This window comes from Motacilla alba, chromosome 4, assembly GCF_015832195.1.
Source record: "Motacilla alba alba isolate MOTALB_02 chromosome 4, Motacilla_alba_V1.0_pri, whole genome shotgun sequence".
NCBI classification, from domain to species: domain Eukaryota; kingdom Metazoa; phylum Chordata; class Aves; order Passeriformes; family Motacillidae; genus Motacilla; species Motacilla alba.
This window is the reverse complement of record NC_052019.1, coordinates 31,430,579-31,454,617: the sequence shown is the minus strand read 5'-3', so window position 1 is coordinate 31,454,617 and position 24,039 is coordinate 31,430,579. Positions and strand designations below refer to the sequence as shown.

The following is a 24,039-nucleotide window of genomic DNA, read 5'->3' as shown; positions in this document are numbered from 1 at the left end:
CTGGGGCCTCAGACTTGGCTTCCCAGTGGTTCTTGTGGAGCTTTATGAGGAATGCATCACAGGGTATGTTATCAATGTACAGCTCTGAATAGCTTAAAAATGTGAAGGTACATTTCAGCCACATGGCTTTTACAGTGGTCATGTAGTTGTTTATCAAATTATTAATCCATAGCATTGTGTTGTCAGATCTCTACAGACTTCTCAGAAAAGGTGTCGTAATTATATGAATTTTAAAGTTTATTCTTATCCTAATTAGATTAGTTAAATATTCTTTTCTTTTAAAGCTTTAAAGTTATAACTTTGCTCAAAAAGACTGGGAATGATATTTTATAATTACCTTATCATTAATTGCATGTATATAAAGACAAGCATTCAAGAGTGAAATATTTTATGCTTTTTCCTTATTTGTTTTTCATAATCAATTTGGGTGTCTCCTCAAAAAAAGTGAACAAAAATTTGCTACCAATGGGTACATAAGGATGAAATTCCTATGTCAATTCTCATATCAAATTAAGAAACAGTGTAGTCACACTGCTCCCATCATCTCAAGAAAAATTGTTTAACTTTGTGCAAATGGGAAAACTACAGCAATGTGCTTAATTGCTTCTCCTTCCTCTGGCTGAGGATCATAGTTGGATTCATTTTTCTGTAAGGTTGTGAGGCCCTCAGAAATAGTGCATGGATACCACAAACTGCAAGGAGAACAGCTGAAGTGAGCAGAGAAATCACTCCATGACAGCACCTGCTGTTGCTAGACCCAGCTGCAGAGCTGCTGTGCCTGATGTGTGGGTGAACCTCAGCAGAACCCCTGGGAAGGGAGGGTGGAAATGAAGGGAGAACACTCAGGTAAATGCAGATAGAAGAGATGGAGTATCGATTAGCAATCACAAAGGTAGGTACCTTAAAAACTGAAATAATTCACTCAGCTGTTTGAAGAGGACATGTCAGGGAGACTTGACTGCTGGTGGACAGCATTGCAAAACTGTAGGTAAGGTGTAATAGTGATTAGCTGGAGGGCTGGTTCAGGACTGGCACAGCATTTTGGGTGAAGGTTAGTTCATTAAGGTAATTGCTCCATATGTAGCTTTCAAATCTTAAGACAAGTGTGGGACTGGTGACTGAGTTTGCAGGCCAGTCACCGGGCAGCTCAAATGTTCCACTGTTTACTTTCAACAGAGATTACCTTATCTGGTTTTTCTTCCCCCACAAGGTTTTAGAAGAGAATGGAGAACAAGTGCCCTGTTACTCTGTCATGGTGAGTTTACAAGAAGTTGGTGGAGCTGAAACTAAGAACTGGACTGTTCCCAGGAAGCTCAATGAGTTTCAGAACCTACATCGCAAACTCAGCGAGGTACGAATCCTGCTTACAGGAGGGAAAAGATACAAACTGCCAAAATTTGTTAGAATGATAAAAATTTAATGCTACCAGTTTTAATGCCAGCCTTGTGGCTTTTAGCCCTTTAGAGCTAGATTTCTATCTGCATATTTCTGGTCTCTGACAGATGATTATAAAACTTGTTTATAATTTTTTCCACTTAATAATGTTTTACTGGACTAACTCCATTTTAAAATGGTATATGCTCTGCAGTGCCATACAAGAGCCTGCTGTAAGAATGAGGTTTTATGTCTGGCTTCTAGGGAAGTATTAGAAATGACAGCTTTTGTGGAGAGAGAAGGTTGGGATTTTTTTTCACTGTGCTTTAACCTTTGTCTGATAAGAAATATATAATGGTGCTGTAAAGTGAAAGGGTTTAGATGTGTCAGCCCATAGTGGTAAAGGGAAGGTGTTTTCTTGAGAGGGGTGTGGAAATAAGATGAAAGCAAAAAGGAATCTGAACCACCTGTCTTTTTCTCTGCATACATCTTAACTGAGCTCTCCTTTCTCCTTCAGTGTTTTCCATCGTTAAAGAAAGTTCAGTTGCCTTCTCTCAGCAAGCTGCCCTTCAAATCCATAGACCAGAAATTCATGGAGAAATCCAAGAACCAGCTTAATAACTTTCTGCAGGTAAGAAAATAAAGACAAAACCAACAGATATCTAAACAGGAGAATTGAGAGGCTGCTGCCTCTCTATTGCCTAAAGAAAGAGCCTAGAACAAATAGGTCAAATGTAAGGTTTGACACTGTAAATGTCAAAGTTGTCCAAAATGCCTGAAGTTGAGATGAGTTTGACTGATAGTAAACATTCCTCTAGTGGTAAGTTAATTTAAACTTCAGTTAATTAAGGAATCATAAATAATGTGTCCTTTATTTGCCACTTTCAGCTAAAACTCTTCACAACAAATTCCTTACAAATGAGACATTGTTATAAAACAAGAAAGTCGTAAGACTAAAAGCTTTATTCTTACTAGTTCCAGTCTTCAGAAATAGTTTCTTAAAGTATCTTTGTGAGATGGGGATTTTTTTCGCACACTACTTCTGAGCTGTGATTTAATCAGTTTTATTGGATGCCTCAATACATCTTATTCCTTAACAAGAAATATTTAATTGATGTGTTGCTGTGTTGTGATGTGTCCTTGTTTTTGTTTCATAGAAATTACTCTCTGATGAAAGACTCTGCCAGAGTGAAGCACTTTACGCCTTCTTGAGCCCCTCCCCAGAGCACCTCAAAGTTATTGATGTGCAAGGCAAGAAGTCATCGTTTTCACTCTCCTCATTTCTAGAACGACTTCCTGGTGATTTGTTTTCTCATCAGGAGGTAAGTGGTAGAAAAGCAATCTTCCCAAATTTAATTACTTATCCTAAGTAAGCAGGGAGAGTCATTAGTATTTGAATGGCAGGCAATATTTCCAAAGGTCATTTGTAATTTACTGTAAGTGAACAAAGAGTCAGAAGAAAGAGCCGCCTATGAATTTAAAAGATGTTTATTCATAAAACAGGTTTCCTGCCTTTTGGTACATTCATATAGGCAAATGTGTAAGCTATTGCAAATAAACAAATTGCAGTTCATGTGGGATTGTTTATTTTTTACAGCAGAATTTTCTACTTTTTGAGTTTTGGACATGCATATTTCAGAGAGGTTTTGGCAGGTAAAAATATTCTCACTTGGGAATATTCTCTTGGCAAGAAGGAACAGCTGTGTATCCCTAATTTCAGGACAACTTCTGAAGCAGAGCTAGTTTTGACAAAAAACTGTTGGCAAATAGTACAGGCTTACTGAGGGAATTTGCAAATGCAGGCAATAGGCTCTGTAGGCAAACCAGTTGGAGAATTTGTTATTAAGCCATAAAACCCCATTGTTTATCAAAATGAAATGAATAATAGATTAGTGACTAAAATAGCTCATTGACTAAATTGACCATAATTCCATGGCACTCTCTTCTGTGTTGTTCATGTTCAGATAATGCAGCATTCAAGGAGATGTTTCTATTCCTTCTTTTAGTTAAATGTTATACAAAATTAATTTGAAACAGTTAATTTCTTACATGCTGTAGTTGTCTGGAGCAGATGGGTCTTATTCAGGATAATTTGAGACTGGGGAGCATGTACACATGTAGGCTTTTAACAGGGAGAAAGGTGGTCTTGCATCTCAGAAATAAGAAAATCCTATATATGTACCATTCAAAAGTATGCTGTGTTTGCATCTAGATGCTGAATGCATGTGCCTCATTTCAGAGTAATAAATATAAAGAAAGTTTGAGAAACTAGTTTTACTTTGATAGAAGTACTGGAGTTCTAAAATCCAAAGTGCTTTCACTAAAATGACTGATAGGTAGAAGTAGCATAAAAGCATTGAAGTGTGAAGCTATTTGTATTTTGCTATTTAATTGAAAAACATCCTCAAGACAAAGCCAAACTGCAGATACTGTATTATGGGAGTGTGTAGGAGGAAATAGTTGGGAAATACAGGAGAAGGAAAGAGAATTTTTAATACTACTGTGTGAGAGGAGAAAGAACAAATAAACAAAGCAGAAATTATGCAACTGTTACTGCTTCACATTTCTCTTCCCTCTCTTCTGCCTTCTTTCCTTAAGCTTACACATAACAGAATACAGATGGTGGTAACTCTTAGACCCCATGAATGAGTATGTCAAACAATTGTGCTAAAGTGAAAGTAATAAAATAAAATGGAGGGAGACAGATTGTGAGGCAGTCTGGGATTAGCTCTGCTATTTCCTGGACTCCCATGCCTTTCAGTAAGAGCTTTGGATCAGCTCAGTCTTGCCCCACTGATAGCATCTTGGATACTTTCCTAAAGCAGTTAAACATTTCCTAAAGCAGTTAAATCATTTGGTACAAGGTAATAAATGAAGTTAGTTGTGTTAAGCCACACGTAAAGCTGGTATAATTGTGTTTTTGTAACTGAGACTTCCTGGTTTAGTTTGTATTTTGAACTTTATAGTATATAAAATGCTCTCGTTCAGCTCTCTCACTGCCCTTAATCTCATCTCACATTTTTCAAATATATGTCAGAGCAATAATATTACCTCTTGAATGTTATGTTCAGGATTAGATACTACAGCAATTTCTTTATATATATAACTCCTTGGACAGGGCTAGCTTTAGAATGTATTTTTTAGCTCTCTAGACCAAAACCAAGTCAGAGCAAAAACAAGTTGATATAATCTAGAAAGAAGGGCTCTTAGGTTTATAAATTTACTGGATAGAAAATGCACTGTAGTGTAAGAACTTAGAGTTCTTGTTGCATTTTCTAAATGACAGGAGATTCACTGAATAGCAGAAAAATAAATCAGTATTAGGTGACGGAATGATGAGGATAAAAGGAAGGGATGATTGATATCTTTGAAAACCAGGCTGAAGAAGAAAATTTGCACATCATTATGACCATTCCTGATCCAGAGACTGGGGTGCATTGCACCAGCCTCAGTGGAGGTCAGGCCTGCCTCTCTTTAGCTTAGCTTGAAGCATAGGTGGGCAGGGCAAGATCCAGGAAAGCAAAGGGATGTATTGGCTGCCATGAGTAATGACAGGAGTTGTGGTCCTGATCCTGAAGCAATCTTCATGACAGTGAGAAACAACCTGCTGTCTGCCCTTCACTCTGAAATAGATGGCACTGCCAGAATTGAGGTGGTTCAACCCTGTCATCTTCTGGGAGTCTATCCGAATTGCTCTTCTCCCTGTGGTGCCCTGAGCTTGGGTATCCTCAGGCTCAGGTCACTAAGTATGACAATTTGTGTTTCTGCCTGCGACTAGTTTTCATTAATGGGGCTCGTCATTAATGGGGCTTGTCTGTGCAGTGGCCAGTTCCCTTTCCACTGCTGGGTTTGGTTCTCAGCTTACTTCAAGGACAGCTGGTTAGGGCCTGATCCCACTGAGTGGCTTCAGCTGTGAAGGCACTGTCTCTTCTCCTGGGGAGCCAGCTACCTGCTTCTCCCTGTGCAATAACCAGATTTCCCCCTTTACTCCCAGCTGTTTGCACTGCAAAGAGCTCCAGCTGTCTAGCTCCCCATCCTGAACGTTTTTTATGGGTGTTGTGTCAGAGGAGGCTTTGCAATCCCAAACACTGTTGAGTGCCATCTCCTGCTTACAGCTCTCACCTGTTTCCTAGCAGTACACGACTCCCACATCACCTGCTTTCTTTTATCCAGCTGGTGTTGCTGGGGCAATTAAAGCAGTAGATTCTGAAAATCTGGGCAGCATTGAGGTGCTTACTGGGGCAAGGCTGCAAGCAGAAGATACAGCAGTGATGATAATTCCTGCAGTGCAGTGTCCCCATCACTTTAGTCTAATAGGAAGTTTTCAAACTCCCTAGCAAGGTTCCTGTTTGCCAGATCCTGCCAGCAGCAGTTTTTGGCTCTAACTCTGTTTTTTGACAGAACTGGCAGTGCTCCTTCCCCGGAGCATAGGGAAGTTACTATCCCCAGTAACTAAATCCATTCTGGAAGAAGGCTGGGGAACTGCAGCACATACCCATGTTGTCCTTTTCTTCCCAGGAAGAAACAGAAGAGGACAGTGACCTGTCGGACTACGGAGAGGAGGTGGATGGGAAGAAGGACTCTCTTGCTGAGCCGTGTTTCATGCTGATTGGAGAGATTTTTGAACTGCGAGGAAGTAAGATGTAAACCTGCTCAATTGCTAATGGAATCTCTTGGCTCTGTAGGGCACTGCATAATTCAGATTTTTTTGCTGTTTCAATAAGTGCAATCTATATTGCATTTAATCTTCATTCTTGCAATTTGTACGGCCAGTTTGGGACCAAGCTATTCTTCAGTAGTTCAAAACTTTGGAGTGAAATTACAATATAAAATGGCAATAAAAATGTAACTGATAGGGGAGAGCATTTGCACTTAGTATTTTTAAATTTTTCATGAAAAAAATAGGAAAAAAGGACAATAGTATGCTTTTTGTAAATAGGCTGTTCATTAGATAGTAGGAAATCTTGAAGGAAAGATAGCTTTGTTATAGGACATGTCTCTGACAAAGAAATGTAGTTTTAATATCTATTTTAAGTGAATTATATATACATTTTAGTTCTGCAATTTCTATGATGAAAATTATGCTAGATAGAATTGTGGTATATTTAAATACTGGATTTTTTGCCCACTTTTACATAACTGAATGATGATAATAAAGAAAACTATTTTTGTTTCTATTTGAATATGCAGCCACACATGATGCTCTATAAAATTATTTAAAGGATAACTATTGCAAAATGTGTCACCTTCCAAAGCTGGCAGATGTATCTTCCAAATATAGACTTTATTGTGATGCTGAACAGTATAAAAGGAAGATTTACCAGTAATTACTAGGAAGCACTCACTTCTGTTTCCTTTATTTGTAATGGAAAGCTGACTGCTTGGTTTCAGTGAAAATGTTTTCAGAATTTTAATGGCGCTGCTGTGTGTACTTCATACTAATAGGTATGAAAAGAGTGGGAAGTTTGAGGACATTTGGTTTTTTTGTAGTAGAAAAAGGGGTTTGAGTAGTTGTATTGCTCAAAAAACTTGAAATATTCTTACATATAAAAATTTATGGTATAACCTAGAATGCATTTTATATGCATACTTATATAATCTGCAGGACTTAAAAACCATACAACAAACAGTACAAGGAGTGTGATCAAGAAAAATGAAACCTCTGTATAATTAATGGAATCTTAGAAAGGGTTGTAACAATGTGTTTACTGTAGGGGTGGGTTGTTTGGATTTGGTTTGGTGGGAAGTAGGGGGAAGGTTTTGTACACGGTCGTGGGTTGTGTAATGTTATTAACTTTTTGGTCATTATTTTTTATAATTTTTCATTCTAGTGTTCAAGTGGGTCAGAAAAACGTTAATTGCACTAGTACAAGTCACTTTTGGAAGAACCATCAACAAGTAAGTAGCTGTTGCTTTAACTGAACTTTCATTGTCATTCTATTAAAAAAAGGCTGACAGAAGAACTATTAAATATATTCTGGACATCCTGTTGAATATGATAATCTGCATTTGTTTTCCACAGCTCAATTTACAGCTATGTTATGTTTATTAGAGAAAACACAGGTATGTGAATTATCTTTATGCTGCCAGGTGAGGCCTGCCTGAGGCTGTGAGCATACCTGTCTGTGAACACCTTCATATGGAAAGCTGTATCCCTCGTCGGAAACAAATTTTAGAAGCATTCTATCAGCACAGCAGGCTGTTATTTGTCCAATCACTGGCTAAATTTGCACTTGCCAGCATGGCTTTTAAAGCCTCTTATGTATATTACGTAGCAGTAAATTGGACTAGTCTCAGACAGTATCCACTCACTGGGTTTTAAATTGATTGGTTCATTTGTTCATACCCTGCTGACAACTGGAAAATGCCTGAAGGAGGACAGAGAGGCAGAGAATTTGTGAGCATAGCTTGCATTCCAAATTCCTGTGTAGGCTGACTTTATTGATTTTAAGGGATTTGGCTGTATGGCAGCAGTACTGACTGGAGCCTGCTCTCTACCTTAGACTCCTGGTGCTGAAGGCTACAGTGACTGGTGCAGCCACAGGAAGAGGCTGCTATCTCTGTCTGTAATCCCTTCAGTAATGTGCTTTGCTATCTGTGAAGGAACTTACTGTGCTTCTATCAAAACTGTCTATTTTTATCCTAGCAGGCATATCTCCACAGGCAACTAGTTTGGAGTTTGCTACTATTAGTGACCTGATTTTCCTGACTTTTCCTGGTGGAGCATTTCTAGTGCCCATCCTTGAAATGTAGCTTTGATGTATATTTCAATGTAGTACTTGTAATTTGAAATGGATGTTTGTGGATTACATTGAAAAGCAGCCTTCTCCAGATCTAAGTGAGGTACCTGGAGTGACCTAGATCCTAGAGCACCCAGACCTGAATATCACCTGCTATTATGCCAATGAAATCAACTCAGGTATACTGGCAAAATTACATGAAAAAGAACATCTCTCCCACTACTTTGAAGAGAAAAAAGAATAAATATGGATAAAACATGAGACTGGTTCTGATGGGCTCTCTTCTACGCTTCTTTACAGGCAAATCCGTGACACTGTACACTGGATGTTCAGTGAACCAATGCTTGTTTACTACATTGGTGTGTTTCGAGATGCTTTCTGGCCAAATGGAAAGTTAGCTCCACCACCGAGAGCCAAGAGTGATGAACAAAAGCAGGAGACAAAACAGAGAGCACAGCAAAAACTACTTGAAAACATTCCAGGTGAGATCACTTTGATTCTGCCTAATCACTGATTTAATAACTAATAAGGAAACTGGTTAATCAAATTATTTTCCTGTAGAGTTCTAAATTATGATTATTTGCATAAATAAGGATGATTTTGGTCTTAGTCTTTGCCACTCCTGCCTGTCTGGTAAAAGGCATGGATTCAGATATTATTGGTGGATGCAAAATCAGAATTGCTGTATTTTTGTGCATAATGTTCATCAAGGAATCTCAGTTGATTCTCTCTCTGCTGGCTCTCTGTGAGCAAATATGTGGCTCTGCTACTTGGAATTACTTGCCAAATAGGGACAGTGGCACCACCCCAATTACTTATTCCTCTTGTATTTTGGAGAGAGAGGGATCTACCCATGCTGTCGGTGTTGTGTGTTGTCTATTTCTGATAAGAGGTCTCTGGGCACTGAATGTTAGAATGACCTGCAGCCTGGGCAGAAGAAGATCCTAGATAGAATGTTTTTTCCAGTACTTTCCTTTGCCTACCCTCATCTCCCAAGCTTGGGCAGCTGCCTTTTCAGACAGCATGTTTTTGGGGCACCATTCTGAGATGCTCCATCCTGTCCCACTCACAGGACAGGAAATCCAGTTACATATTTCTGACTCCTCAGAAATCATGTAAACCCAAAGATACCTAACTGAAAAGAATTAAAACAATTACTGTTAGCACTTGGAAATACACTTCAATATAGCTTGAATGCCTTTTCTTTGCTCCATCTGAAGAGAATGAGCTATTTTATGGCTTCACATAGACATCTCATATACCGCTATGCATTACGTAGTTTAATCAACTTTTACTGATAAAAAAAAGGAGTAGGTATGCATGCAAAATATTTGTCTTTTGATGTGTAAACAACCCTTCCATTTACTGCCTGTGTTATATACTCATCTACTTAGCTAAATAGCCTTCTTTAGTTGGTTTGTGGTATTGTTTGATTTCCTGTTTGTTTCTGAGCTTGGAGCCAAATGTCAGGACATAGCTGAGAGCACCTTAGATTAATGATGGAGCACTGAATCACTGTTTATTCTCTAATTTAATTCAAAGTGTAAATAATTGACTTAGAATTCTCTTAACTGCCTTCTTGTGGGAAGTATTCTCTGTGAAGATTGAGAGGCAATTAAAGTGCTAAATTTGTTTTAAATGTTATAGAAGTTGTGTCTTTGGCTTAAGGTATATTTAAGTGAAAGGTTTAATGATGTGTGAGATGAGACTTGACTCAGTGAGGTGAACTACTGAAAAGCATTTGATGTATCATGTTAGAACACTTAAAATGTTCTGAGATGTACACACTATTATCTATTGGGTAACTGGAGAGTAAGGGTATCTTTTCAAGCTGTGTTTTTTAAAAGGTTGGTGAGTAGGGACTCTGTGTATCTTGTAGCCAAGGGCCAATGAAATGCAGTGGCTTTGTTTCCCCTCCTTTATGGGTCTTTATGGTTGAACTAGATGATCTCGAAGGTCTCTTCCAACCTTCATGACTGTGATTTTGGGTAATAGAATGATAATTCTGGCTGGAGGTTTTGCCTAGCATGAGTGAAACAACATAAACTGAAGTAATGTTTGTTGCAGATACCCTGCAGAATCTTGTTGGACAACAAAATGCCCGTCATGGGGTAGTGAAAGTGTTCAATGCACTGCAAGAGAGAAAGGCTAATAAGCATCTACTTTATGTGAGTAACCGGAAAAGTACCTTTTTAGCTTCATAATTCTGTAAGTTACTGAGCTCTACTCGCTCAGTATTAAAGTCTAGGGGGTGTGTTTTTGCAGAGATTTATTTATAATTAAAGTAAATCAGATGCTCTAGGTTTGATGACTTGACAAGTTTGAATAACAAAAGACAGTTTAACAGCAGCATTGTTTTTGTCTAAAAGAGATCTTCTACCACATCCAATGTGCCTGACTTAATAAGGTACAAACTAATTTCTTCATAGAGCTTAGAAAAATAAACATACCTTGGAGAATCCTACAGAAGAACTCCAGGACTGGCTCATAGTTAGGACATGACAGCCTTCCAGAAGTTTCAACTGTTGGTAATAGTTGGGCTATGCAGCTGGATCTAAGCATAACACCTTCCAAGTCAGTCAGTCTCTTCTGGCACATTCCAGACAGCAGCCTGTCACACAGAGCTGCCCCAGCAGCAGAGAGAAGGGGCATGCCCTGGTGCTTGCTTACAACGCTATGGAGTTTTTGACAGAACAGCACCACTTTATACTGGGTGGGAAATCCCCATCTGAACAGAGCTGCCCTGAACACTTGCCTCCTTTCAGCCTTAAGACATTTCCCATGTTATCTGTAGGGCATGTGCTAACTTCTGGATGAAAGCAAAGTACTTGCACAAATGATGAATGTAATCAAACCTATGGGCTTCTGTTATTTGTGGTTATCTAAAAATGACAGAAAGGAGGAAGAAATTTGGTTGGCACCTGCATAATTTTAACTCTTTTCTGTTTTTCAGGTTTTGCTGGAACTGCTGCTAACTGAACTGTGTCCTGAGCTGAGAGCTCATTTAGAGCAGCTTAATGCCACTTAGGTTTGAATCTGCACAATTGGACCACTAGAGAAATGTCTATGTTCAAGAATAGACATGAAACTTATTTTCCTCTTTTCCATAGAGGGCTGAGGACTATGATTATTTTTAGCATTTTTCTTTCCTCTTGAGTTTTTTGTGAAGTACAGACTTGAAAAGATCTGATGCTGTTGTAGGGTAGACAAAAAAAATGCTGTATAGCTGCCAATTTTTATTTAAATTGTTCTATTTGACTACTCCTCTGTTTCAAATATAGATTGAAAAATAAATGTTCATATATGCTGAAAGAAACCAGAAGATATTTTAAACATTTATGGAAAGAAATTTTGCTTATAGTGGTAAACTAATGAATGTTGTACAGTTCTAATCTCCTCACTGAGGATCTGAGCATTCCTTTTTTTTTTTTCTTGTGTATTGAAAAAGCCTTGTCGTGCAATACTATATGTAAAGCTATTGTGAAAATTTTATCAATTTTGGTTTTACCAAAGATTTCCTGTAGTTTGAAGCATTTGTAAGCAATAAATATCACAACTGGATTGCAGTACTTGATATGAGGCTGTACTGACAACAGATCAATGGGTTTGACAGCACTAGTTTCATAAGAAGTATCTACATTGCTTTGAAGTCTGTGTCAAAATTATGTATTGTAAACTGGTATGTCCTAACAGAATGCCTGTGTTAAATGTTAGTTCAGAGATCAGTGCTTATAAATTGCTTCTATGAATGATCAAGCAGACATTTAATTAAACCATTCTGATAACTTCCCTGATATTATTCAGGGCTGTTTTATTCAAATGCCCCAATTTCAAATAACCTTCAAATCTTTCTCTTATTTTATACAAGAAAAGAAAACTGTCTTCAGTGGTTTTTTTTTTTAATTTATGTAAAAATATGTACATATGATGTTAATGCACATCTAAATAATTAAACATCATAAAAATCCCTAGCTGACACTCATTACTGTCTTTTCAATTCAATACAGTTGTGCTCTTAGAAAAACTACTTGGAGTTATGACTGGCTGTGTTGTAAGGTACATACAATCTGTATGATCTATTTAAATCAACATTTTTAGTAACATCTAGCCGCCTAACAGTTTCAGAAAAGTTTTCAAGTCGTGGCACAGGACTAAGAAGCAAGGCAAATTCTGCACTTAGAAAGCTTCATAAGTAAACAGACATTTAGAAATGTGCAAGGTTACCACAGCAATCAGTTTTCCTAGTGGTTAATCAAAATGTCTTTTCATAAAAAATCCAGCTTGACATTGCTCAGACATAAATACTCCTAGCCAAAAGATTTCCAACTATTTCTAATACAGAGGCAGTATGAATGCAATATGAAGAATTGAGGAAAACAGGCATTGTCTTGGGGATGGATATTCAATATGTCCATACTAATGTTTGGGGCTTTTTTCCCACAGTTCTGTAAGTAGTATTAATTAGTTTTAGAAGATGGTATGGTTAACAAGTTAAGCTAACAAGTTAAGCTTTAAAAATGGCCATGGCCTGTAAGTGGGCTGTGTGTGAAAATGAGACAAGTTTGGGCTCAAGCTTTTCAGAATATTCAAATTTAAATACTATATATGCAGAAAGGAAACAAGCATCTTTGGCTTTGTTTTGATTCATGTGCTATGTAGCAATATGACATGAAGGAAATACATCTGTCCCAGTGAAATGTCCCTAATAAACCTTTAAGTCATCAATATGATTTTTAAAAAATCTGTCTTGGCTTATCTGAGTTAAAGAGAGCGTGAGCTTTTTACTTTCTCTTCCAGATAAAATGAATCAGTGAATTGCTTTAAATAATAATGCATAGAAAGTTGAAAAGCAAGCAGTAAGTGATGAACAGTCTATAATTGCTGGAGATTAATGATGGTTTATTGTAGTTCAGATGGTTTATTTACCAGTCACAGTTAAAAGAAACACTAAATTCTCCCAAGATTAGCTGCCAATTCAAGGTGAGAAGCAACAACAGGATCCAGATAGCATGCCTTTAAAAACAAAGAATATCAGAGTTCTAGTTTATAGCTACAATAAAACTGTATGTTATCAATATGACAAAGTCTTTAAGTGTCAAAAAAATGAGACAGTCAACTTGCTAAAGTATTGAAGAGTTAACATATTTGGATTTGAATCCTTTTTCTGATGCCACACAAAAAATTAGTATTTAAAATTAGCATACTATAGTACGCTTATAGGACTATAATGTTAGTCTTGGCTTTATTTTATAAAATTCTCTACGTTGGCATGGCATATGCAGCACTACAGTCGAAAAATAAATCTGCTTACACACTGGATGAGTTTCACTCACATCCATCATCATTTCAGGACCCTTAGGGATGCCCATATTCTCTTTCTCATCTCTTACAAAACTGACTTGGTCTAAGAATGGTAGGCCAAAACCAGAGCTGAGCAGTCAATTAAAACAAATATGACTTTAGGTAAGTGTAATTGTACAGTTAACATGAGAATTTTCCAGGTACAAAGAAAACCTGGACACTCCCTCAACTCTTCTGAAGTTACTGTTTCAGGGAGATTTCTTGTTTATTTTATGTTGCTTCTCCTTTGCTATTGATTTAGAGACCCATGACACCAGTCATGGGAATCACCTCTTTATAGTGAGACATTAGTGACATTCCTAGACCAGTCTCAGGTGCAGAGGGAGTGAATAACGAGTGAAAGCCGTGGTCTTCTTTCAGCTGTGGCAGTTTTACTACACTTTAGAAGACAGGGGCAAGGGCTACACTCCTGCAATGCCATAAGCAATTAAATTGATGGACCTCTTCAATGCCTTAACTAGGAATGCTCATAATACCTCAGCTTATGTTCCTTTCCTGATTGCCTCCTTGTCCTATCCGCTATAACATTTTATTCTCCCACTGTAAAAAATATTTAACTTGTCTGTATTTCAGATCACGTGTTCTGCTAAGCCTTCTCTATCAGTGACTTCTCCGAGTAAAGAGCCACAAAATTTGCTTGATAATTTATCATTTCCGTAACTCTGCATTCATTTAGATTGCACCAAGATGGACACCACAGTATTCAACTTGCAGACACAAGTGGTCACTACATGCAGAGAAACCACAGAGTTTCTGAAGCACAGATGCCAACTTGCTACGTTCCCTTCAGCTGGTAAAGCTACCTTGCCTCGACGCCTTTAGGCATCACTGATATTACTCAACAGATTAATCTTCTAGAGGCCATTATTAGTATTTTTCCTCAAGCTTATTTTTCATCAGTCTTACTCCAAATTTAGAACTTTGGAAAAAATGTAACTGATTTTTTCCCCTGTATATATTGAACAGAAAAAGCAGTAGATCCTCAGCTATCATGAAAAATGTAAATATAAAAATAAGCATGAGAACCAGTTATGGCCAACTTAATAAAGGCTAATTGTTACAGGCTCTAAAGTATAAGGAAAAGTTACAATTTTTCAGTTGTGAGAGAATGACAAAAAGCAAATTAATTTGGGATAAAATTATTCAAATTGCTTAGCTAATTTATCTTGCAAGTTACCAAGCTCTTTGCTGTGGTGATTGCCATAGATTTTTTGTTGCTGTTGTTGGTTATATTGCTTGCTTAAGCAAGTGGGCAGATAGCATCCTTTCAAGGCTATTTTTAGTAGTTTTCAGTATATTTCTATCAGTCTACATGTTCTTGCAAATATTTTTTTAACATAGTGTTGGAGTCCTTAATGAAATAGCAAGTTTAGACTAGACTCAGATCCAAGGTATCACTCCATTTCACGAGTTATAAACCAGTCTGTAAGACTTTCTCAACTTACTTTAGAATAGTACTTCTCAGCAGCCTTCTTGTCTTTCTCTGTGCCTCGGCCAAGCTGGAGGCATCTAGCCAAATAGAAAGCAGCCATAGCAGCCCCCTTGGCTAAATATATTGGATGACAATCAGTTATCTTGGCTAGCATGTTGATGTTACCATTTGCTGTAGCCCTGTTGTGGAATTTAGAGCATTACGTTAGATAATGCTAGTTCAAGCAATAATTAAAGCTGACCACATATGACTTTGACAATGCCTCCTTTCTATTTACATTATTATCCAAAATAAGCTGAAATTTACATGTATTTGGTATCTTATGAGGATTCTTCTATTTTGTATTTGATTTTAAGTTAGTCTTATTTGAATATTGTGGTATTAAACAGCAAAAAAGTATACAACTTTTGAAGTCACTTTCACTATTATTATATTAGTTACTATTATAACTATTATAGTTATAATAGTTTCACTATTATTATATTAGTTATAAAAGGCAACATATTTTATGCTAATTGTTCCCATTAAATTATTTTATGGAAATTGTATGTGAAAGAAAGGCAAAGCTCTTACTTCATGTAATATTTCATGTAGCTCTTATTTCCTCTTATTCCACTACATGAGCAACCTCGTGTACTGGAAAATGTCCCTGCGCACAGCACAGGGGCTGGAACTAGGCGATCTTTAAAGAGCCAACCCAAACCATTCAGTGATTCTATGATTCTAAAATTTCCAGTTCTTACGAGGATATTGGCAAATCATAGTCATCTGAAAATCTTGGACATATTGAGAGCCCCTTATAAAACTCTGTTAGGGAAACCATTTATCACTATCTCGGCTCAATTATTTCCTTCTGCATGCTTGCTGTTATCTTAGTTTCAGCATGTTTTTACTAAAAACCATTTTAAGAATCAGAGGGACAGAGTGAATGTTGTTTTAACTATCAAGCTATAATTATCTAGTATAATCACTGTAATATTAGAAAATGCTATACCTAAGTGGGAATTTTTTTTCTGATGTCTTAAAACAGATACCCCCAAGCCCCATATCCTTTTCAGGTACCGAACAGTAATTAGATGTTTCTTTACACATCATTTTAGCTGTGTCAAAGTCCCAGACTTGACAGAAGAAGGAAAAGTGCAAGTAATTTCAGTTTATAGGTACTTCCTATAAATCAGTGTTTATGAAATAATTGTTCTCAAATGACCCTCTGCACATCAGTGCCTGCTAGATCACCTGGAAACATTCTACCCTTCCTTTCCAAAAGATAATCTACAGAATGCTGAGGCAAATAATAATATCCAGTCAAGTCAGGCAAAAATCCTATTTCAGCACAGCTGACTTCAAGAACATACCACAGCAATTGGTAAGTACAACTGTGTGGGATAACTGAATTATTTGAAGTATCAGTAGGTAATGTAGACTCCAAATATTAGGCAAGGTTATACTGTACATAGTCACATAATGTTTTATGCTTATAAATAATATAACAAATGTAGTTGCTATGAACACAGAAAGACAAATTTTAGCAGAAAAGGTATCAGTGCTTGATATTACTGGCTGAACTGCTGAGATTTTTGCCTCAAGGCTATCTTCAATTCTAATTAAGTGTAACTGTTTCAAGTATGGTTTCGGTGTTTTATTTCAGAAATGGTCACCTCTGACAGTGCTGTGGGATTTCATTGCTTTTTTTTGCATTTACAGCTGATGAGGTGCACTCTTTATTTGTCTGAACAATCTACCATGCAGCATTGACTGGAGGGATTCTTTCCCAGTGAGACAGGCTAGAGCAGACTGAACAGTTATCGCTCCAGTTTGACAGTGCAAAAGAAAGAAAAGCAGCAGTTCAGAGAGAAAGTCCTTCTCAGCATGGAGTAGAGCAAACAGCATCCATAGCTGAACTACTGAATTAACCAGAGCTTCTGCTACTCAGTGGCATATAGTGCAGCTTCTGTAGGATGGTAAGTTGTGACACGTTTGCTGCTATGCAGCAGCAGCTATGTAGACACCCCAAAAAGCACGAATGTTATCATGTGCCACTTGTGCAAGTAGTCAATCTATCTGCATCTTATTTCTAGCAAATCAGTAATCTGATTGACAGATTGAGCTTTTATCAATACACTGGTAAAACTCTGGAGGTTTGTCAGAGAAATGTGCTGTTTTATCAGCCATAGAACATTGCGCCAACACTGCTCTTGTCCTACTTGAATAGTTCAAGATACAGAAGTGACCCTGAAGTGGATGCACTTGTGCCATGTTCCAACCAACGGGGGAATAAGCCAGGCCAACCAGAGCTGCAGCAAATGCTCCTCAGCTGCTTCCCAGGTGAGGACCAGAAGACAACCACCTCAAGTGTAGGTGCACAGTGCACACAGCCTGGGGATCAAACAGGAGGAACTGGAGCTCTGCACCCTCTCAAAGTCACACAACCACAGGAATAACTGAAGCAAGGTGGAACAACTCACGTGACAGGAGGATTGTGAGGGATGGCCATAGGCTGTTTTGTAAAGACAGCAAAAGAGTCATGCACTGAATTAAGGAGAACCTTGAATGTGGAGAAGTGAACCATGGCAATTCTGGAAGCCTTATTGAATGCCTCCAGGTCAGGATCAGAGGGATCATCTCAAGAAAGATCTTACACTAAGCATCTGTTACTGACCTCTGAATCAAGACAGTAAGACCGACGAGGACCCAATACTTGGGTCCCTTAAATAAGCTTTAGGTAACAAAATCTGGATCTAACGGGTGACTTGAACTACCCAGGCATTAGATGCTAGAAGAATACAGCAACACCCAGGACATTCATGAAGTTCCTGGAACGGAGCAGCAGAGTACTGCTGCCTCAACCAAATGTCAGATGTGCCACTCAGGAATGAGGCACTGCTTGACTTGCTACTCCCAAATCAAGAAAACCTAGGACCTCAGTGAGTGATAGCCTTGGGTGCAGTGATCACAGTATTGAGGATCTGGGATCCTGTTGAGCACTCTGAGGGTTAGTACTAACACAAAGGTTTCAGATTCCAGAATAGTAAACTTCAGCTCACAGCACAGTTGGGGGGTATCCATAAGAAGCTTCCATGGAGAATAAAGGAGCTAGTGAGTGCTGGGAATTTTTCAAGAATGCTCTCCTGGAAGCACAATGAACTGTTTGTTCATCCCCTTAAATTGTAAGGAAAGTAGGTAGCAAGAAACCCCCTTGACTTGATTCCAAGTTTCTGAGTCTGCTCAAAACCAAAGGAGACGCATACCAAAGATGGAAAAGCAGGTAAAGGGAAGTGGTGGATTCACTGACCTTGTATATTTTAAGATTCAGCTGGACAGGGTGCTGGGCCATTGTGTCTAGACTGTACTTTTGCCAAGAAAGGTTGGACCAGGTGATCACTGAGATGCCTTCCAACCTGGGGGGTCTCTGACACTCTGACAGTAGGGGTTAAAGGGAATGGTGAAGGCAGGAACCTAGAGGAGGTAGTGGACAAGGAAGGCAGGATTGCATGTGGACATCTGCTTTGGTTTCTAGTTCAAGGCTGTTTTGCTTTATTGGATCAGAGGGAAAAATTCAATCATACTGAAGAATTGAGAACCTTGTAGTATTAATTTTGTCATTGGCTATTCTGTTGTTAAAGATGTTTTGCAATGCATTATCTCTCTGTTTTATGTGGTCTTGCATGAAGAACCTTACTGAAACATAGAACAAAAATTACCTTTTGGCTAGTGCAGCAGCTTTTGAGTAAAATTTTCTAGTGTAGTAATACTCCACAAGATGGCCTTGAGCATAGATGTTTCCAAGTTCTGTTGCTTCTCTCAAATACTCCAAAGCAGCTTTACTGTTTCGACGTGTACCTTGTCCAAAGAGATACATAATGCCGAGTGCTCCCTTTGATTCCAGATTTCCATTGTCACATGCTTCTGAATGCCAAAAAAAGGCCTAAACAAGAGGCACAAAGTTGGGATATGTGTTTACTTAGCTGATTTTCTTGTATACTGTTTCCATAAAAGCTTTTACACCAACCATCCTGTAAGAAGTGCTTATACATAAAAGAAAGAAGGATCCTTTTAAGGCTTTTAATCCTGCTTCATCTACAGTCAGAGCAGTCAATCAGTGTTACTTGCTTGAATTATGAAGGTTACCAAAGCTGACAAAACTTTAATCCATTCTATCATTCTTTCTGATACTCTCACTAAAAAAAAATTAAAAAAATCTTAGCTACCAGTGTCAAGTGAGTCAAAATGAGGAATTCTGACTATCTGTTCACACAGGCTTAAACAGATGATAATGTCTAACTACTCAAAATACAACTTTCAGAGTCAAATATTCCACTGTATTATTTATCTGAAATTAAAAATTAGTCATGACTACTTTTTATTTCAAAAGGAAGGGCTTTACCTTCTTCATATCTTTTAGAAATGGCATAGAATACAGCATTCCTAAAGTACTCTGGGCCTTTACACTTGCTTTTGGATTTCCATTGTCTGCAGCAGTAAGCCACAACCTAAGAAAACGGGGACAACAAAGTTTAAGAAACACACAATCTTATAATTTTTCAGGAAAATCACAGACTGCCCTTACCTTTCAGCCTCTTCAATTGATTGTTTAACACCACATCCTTCATAATACGCCCTGCCAAGATTGTATGCAGCTGCAAACTTCAAGTGACTTGCTTCTGGAGAATCAGAGTTGAGTATTTTATTCATGTATTCCACTCCCCTTTCCTAAAATTGAGCCATATAAGTTATTATGTTCAGACTGTGAAGAGGATGAAATATATAACCTGAGAATGCACTAACTTCTGCCAGACAGGTAATTTTTTTCCCCTTTGAAGAAAGGCTGAGGCATACGGGCAGGACAGCCTGGAAAACAGTGTCTTACCAAAGCAGAACTGACGTTTGATTACTAAACAGCTCCTAAATTTTTGACCCCAGCATATTTTTAGTGTGAAACATTTCCTCATAAATGTTCATTTGATAATATATTACTCTTCTTCACTGACAAAATTTTCCCCAAAAATATTATTGTGCATGCGTAAATGAATGTCACATCCTACACTCGTAACATTTTCAATTTCACAATTCTGAGAACTTTTTAATATTGCATATTGTATCTGAAATCATAAAAAAACAACCTTAACAAGAAGGCAAAGTGATACATAGTACATTTTGAAATAAATCCCTGCAATTAAAATACCTTAGACTCATAAAGGACAAAATCTGATAATGTTAAATAAGCAGATGGAGAACATTGCACTTGAGCAACTGGGCCTCAGAATTACTTTAGAAATAAGATTTACACTGTTAGGATTTAGCATGGACACCCTGTATAAATACACTGGAAGCAGTCCTTTATAAAAGGTTTTACTTTTATTTAGCTTTCATATTGTAATACACAAGAAAGAAAGAAACTTTGTTAAAATGTTTATTTGCAAGTAAAAAAATGTAGTAATTATGATGAAAAAATAAACCACCTCTAAACCCCCATCAGAATGTTTTCAGTTCTGCTGACAACGCTGTAAGCACCAGACAGGAGTCCCATTTGTTAATATACTCTTTGGTTCTTTTTTTTTTGGCCTTCTGTCTTATAACTGACCCTTTTATTCCTAATGCTTGTGTTCTTTCCTCGTGCCTCTTTTTAAGATCATCTTCACCAACAAATCAACTCTCCTTATTGTAGCAAAGCATTCCTTTGTCTTCCTTTTTTGTAATAGAATTCTTCAGTTTGAATTCTTCAAATGCTTGCACATGTAATTTTTCATGTACCTAACTTAAGAATAATACTGTCAACCATTGGCAAAAGCACAATCATCTCTGGCATCTGTGCTAAAAGAATAGAAAGTACCTTAAAAAAAATATTTGTGCCAGAGATCTTATGCTTTGAAATATAATTGTTTGATTTCCATTTTGACTCACTTCATTTTCATGTACATAATATGCTTATTAAAAAGTAAAAAAAATTAAAGCAATTTTTAACATAGCTTCCACATGAAGTCCAACCAAGCCCTTGAAAGTTATTTTTAAAATAGAAATTACTGTATTTTTTTACTCCTATTTTATGATAATCATTTTTGAGAACCTCCTCAACCCAGAGCCTTCATTCTTTAATGATGCTCTGTAAACATCTGCACTTTATGAAACTAACTCTAAATGAAAAGGCTGTTAATTTTAAACTAAATAATCATGCTTACAAAGAAGCTCCTAGTAGTTATCAGCTAATATTAAAAGAAAAGTAAAAAGTGTGCAGCTAAATTACTCACAGGGTCTTTTTTAGTGCCAAGTCCATCATAATACATTACACCAAGCTGATACATTGCTTGAAAATCTGTGTCCTTGATTTTTTCAAATCGCTTTAATGCTTCTTTGTACAACCCCTGGGAAAGAGAAAACAAACAATAACTCTCTGATATGTCCACCCTTACAATTTTTCAACTTGGTGTATTTCTCTCATGAATGAAGAACAAGAAACTGCAACCACAGAAATGGCAGAAAACAGAGTAAGCTAACAACCAAGAAAGTTGGGTAACCAAAAGCCATTCTGACAAATTTCTCCCCTCCCACAAACTGCCACAAATCTTTTTAATTTAAGGAGATAAAGTCTAGTTCAGAGTCCCTGCCCCTTCTATCTGATATCCTTTAACTTAGGTCAGCTGTTCTTACACTTCGAGGGTTTAACAATCTGCTTTTACATCTCTGCTAAGGGCTGGTTTCACAAAGACTAATAAACCAGATGTGTGAAGACTTTCATGGACTCAGATGTCTGCCACACATTTCTGATGGAGGAATCACCTGCAACAACAGAGGTACTTTCACTCCTAAGAATGAATCTCAGAGAGTACTTGCTTCTGCATTAAGTCTGAGAAAAAACCACATTTAAACATACAGTTAAACAGCTGTAATACAACAGTTAACTGAGCCTGGTGTCCTAACTGAAATATTTTTACAGATAAACACTCAGTAAAAACAATTGTGAAATTAAAATATTCTTCTCTATATTTTTACTTCAAATTTTCTGTGTGTTTTGATTAAAAAAAAAGGACTGCAAAAGCTTAGAACCAGCAGTTCAACAGTCAGTCAAATGTCCTCTCAATGACCAATTGTCCCCTATTAACACTGACCAAGCTATTATCTTAAACTACTAATTGTCTTGGGAGCTTATCCATTTTGATTGTGGGGGCTTTGTATTTTTAAAGAACTCTGGAAAACAAAAGCCAGTTTCTTTTTACAACTAGTTGTCATGAATATCAGAAAAAGAAGTACAGGAGGCACATTTAATCTCACCTTTCCGGAGAATTTTGTGCTATGTGAAGGAGACATAGGGCTGTGATTAGGAAGTGTTTTTTTCCCCAGTATCTAAAAGTACAGTGCTATAAGCATGTACATTTTTAGGCACTACAGACATACATTAAAAAATCTGAAAAATAAAACCTGCTCAAATAATAAATTTAGGGATGTACAGCATTATCTATCATGGACATCCAAGCCAGCTTGTCAAGAAACAGAGAGGAGTCTGTTCATTCAGCTCCATGGAGTTAGTCTCAGGTAATTCATTAACAAAAACATTAAGGACAGGGCCTAGAAAGCAGAAAGCCTGAGTGAGATAATTCTGTTCCTGCTGCAAACCGTGAGACTGATTTACACTGTGCCAGTGCTGCACTGTAAACAGTACTGAATCTGTGCATGCCACATCGGAAAATATCTGACTCAGTGTTTGTACTGCATTCTTTTCTATCTTCCTGAACCAAGTTCTAATCTTCACAGGAAGCTGAGGTTTACATTCACCTGCCAGCCAGTCTTACTCTGTTCCCTGAGGATTTACTTTCAAGGACTTGGATGACCAATTTTGGCCAAACTGGGCAGTGACAGAGATCTTGATGATAATACATTTCAACAAGTTCCAGTTCCCAGGTGGGGAACAAAGATCGAAAGCTGTGTATTGGTCAGGGCTCACTCTCACTATAACTGAAAACAAAGTGTGTTGTATTTGGGCAGTCAGCTGCCCAAAAACCCAACCTGGCTTGGAAGCTAGCTATGAGGATAGGCTGCTGCTTACTTATCTGGTCCTTAGGAGACCTGTGAGGGAACTGGAAGACCTCACTAGATGCCTGGGCAAAGTGAAGCTTATTTAGGGGGAACACCAGGTGATTTTAATGGGATGAAAACAGGCATGAACCTCCTTTAGGGTTTTTTTGAGGTGTCTCTTTTTTTCACAGAAAAGGCATTGAAAACTGTCTGCTGTAGAGTATTTACTGAAGAGGGAAAGCACCTGTTCATAGTATTGTTGTCCATCCAGAAAAGGTGCTGGAGGATCTTCACGTGCCTCACTCCTCACCAGTGACTCCTCCGATTTTGCCAAGAGTGCATCATGGCAGTGGTTCTCTGATTAAAAACAGACACACGTTTGGGTTTGTCCCCTTAAGAGCTGAAACCTGCGTTAACACAGTAGAGGTCTGAAGCTGGCCGGGTCCCCTTTCTAGTATGTTCTTCAACCGACTAAGATGAAAGAAGAAGTTATAAAACTCAAAAGCTGAATGAAGACAGCAAAGGAAACGTTCAGTGAATACAGCCTGACCCCTGTGAGCCTGAAGTCAGCCGTGGAAGAGCTTACACCCGCGCCTGCCCACAGCTGCCGGCCGGGCCGGGCCGGGCGGGAGCGGCACCCGGCAGGTTCGGTACCGGGCAGGTTCGGTACCGGGCAGGTTCGGTACCCGGCAGGTTCGGTACCTGGCGGGTCCGGCTCCTGCGGCAGCCGCTCGCAGCGCAGCGCCAGCCAGCACCGCCGCCCGAGCTCCCCCGGCAGCCCCGCGCCCGAAGGCGGCTCGGGCCGAGCCTGCCGGGATGCGCAGCCCCGGGCCCGGCCCGGCCGGGCACGGCCAGAAGGGAGCGCGGCCGCGGCCCTCGCTGGTGCCGAGCTCCTGGAGCCGCCGGCCGAGGATCGACCCTCGCTGCCGTGCTGGGGCCTGCCGCCGCCCTGCCCGGCCTGTGCCGGCAGCCGGCGCCGCTCCATAGCCGGGCCTGGGCTGGCAGCGCAGGATGGCTGGCAGGGTAAGGACGGCGTTTTCCGTTTGGGCTTGGCTCCGCTTCCGGCCCTTGTCAATGAGCGACGGGACGGGCCGCGGGCTGCGCAAGCACCGGACCTTCCCTGCT

The 24,039-nt window shown here is 38.7% G+C and overlaps 2 protein-coding genes across 7 annotated transcripts in view; one reads left to right on the top strand and one right to left on the bottom strand.

Moving 5' to 3' along the window:
- SNX25 (sorting nexin 25) overlaps positions 1 to 12,073 on the top strand; it is an 80,039-nt gene extending 67,966 nt beyond the window's left edge. The window contains exons 12-19 of the mRNA XM_038134325.1: positions 1,211 to 1,351; positions 1,892 to 2,005; positions 2,532 to 2,696; positions 5,893 to 6,010; positions 7,206 to 7,272; positions 8,415 to 8,596; positions 10,182 to 10,282; positions 11,068 to 12,073. Coding sequence (XP_037990253.1) covers positions 1,211 to 1,351; positions 1,892 to 2,005; positions 2,532 to 2,696; positions 5,893 to 6,010; positions 7,206 to 7,272; positions 8,415 to 8,596; positions 10,182 to 10,282; positions 11,068 to 11,142 — 963 coding nt within the window. The 3' untranslated portion in view covers positions 11,143 to 12,073. The remainder of the gene's footprint in view (positions 1 to 1,210; positions 1,352 to 1,891; positions 2,006 to 2,531; positions 2,697 to 5,892; positions 6,011 to 7,205; positions 7,273 to 8,414; positions 8,597 to 10,181; positions 10,283 to 11,067) is intronic.
- A 548-nt stretch (positions 12,074 to 12,621) lies between these two features.
- LOC119700057 (LRP2 binding protein) lies at positions 12,622 to 24,036 on the bottom strand. Of its 6 annotated transcripts, none has more exons than XM_038134335.1 (7): positions 23,617 to 24,036; positions 23,159 to 23,271; positions 21,153 to 21,266; positions 19,475 to 19,617; positions 19,292 to 19,397; positions 18,609 to 18,832; positions 12,622 to 15,086 (listed from the first exon to the last, which is right to left on the bottom strand). In XM_038134335.1, the coding sequence occupies exons 1-7, from the start codon at positions 23,897 to 23,899 to the stop codon at positions 14,912 to 14,914; spliced, it is 1,158 nt and encodes a 385-aa protein (XP_037990263.1). In that variant the 5' UTR covers positions 23,900 to 24,036; the 3' UTR covers positions 12,622 to 14,911. The 6 variants fall into 6 exon arrangements, 4 of the variants coding, with proteins under 4 accessions (XP_037990263.1, XP_037990264.1, XP_037990267.1 ...); XM_038134336.1 differs by having other exon boundaries at positions 12,622 to 13,127; XM_038134339.1 differs by having other exon boundaries at positions 12,622 to 13,127; positions 14,921 to 15,086; positions 23,159 to 23,759.
- Positions 24,037 to 24,039: the final 3 nt, after the last annotated feature.

Coding starts and splice junctions, on each gene's coding strand:
- LOC119700057 (XM_038134335.1), bottom strand. CDS start 23,899: ATGGAGCGGCGCCGGCTGCCGGCACAGGCCGGGCAGGGCGGCGGCAGG. Junction 23,272..23,616: donor GCAGGAGCCGGACCCGCCAG/GTACCGAACCTG, acceptor GTTTTTAATCAG/AGAACCACTGCCATGATGCA. Junction 15,087..18,608: donor GCTGCTGCACTAGCCAAAAG/GTAATTTTTGTT, acceptor ATTCCACAACAG/GGCTACAGCAAATGGTAACA.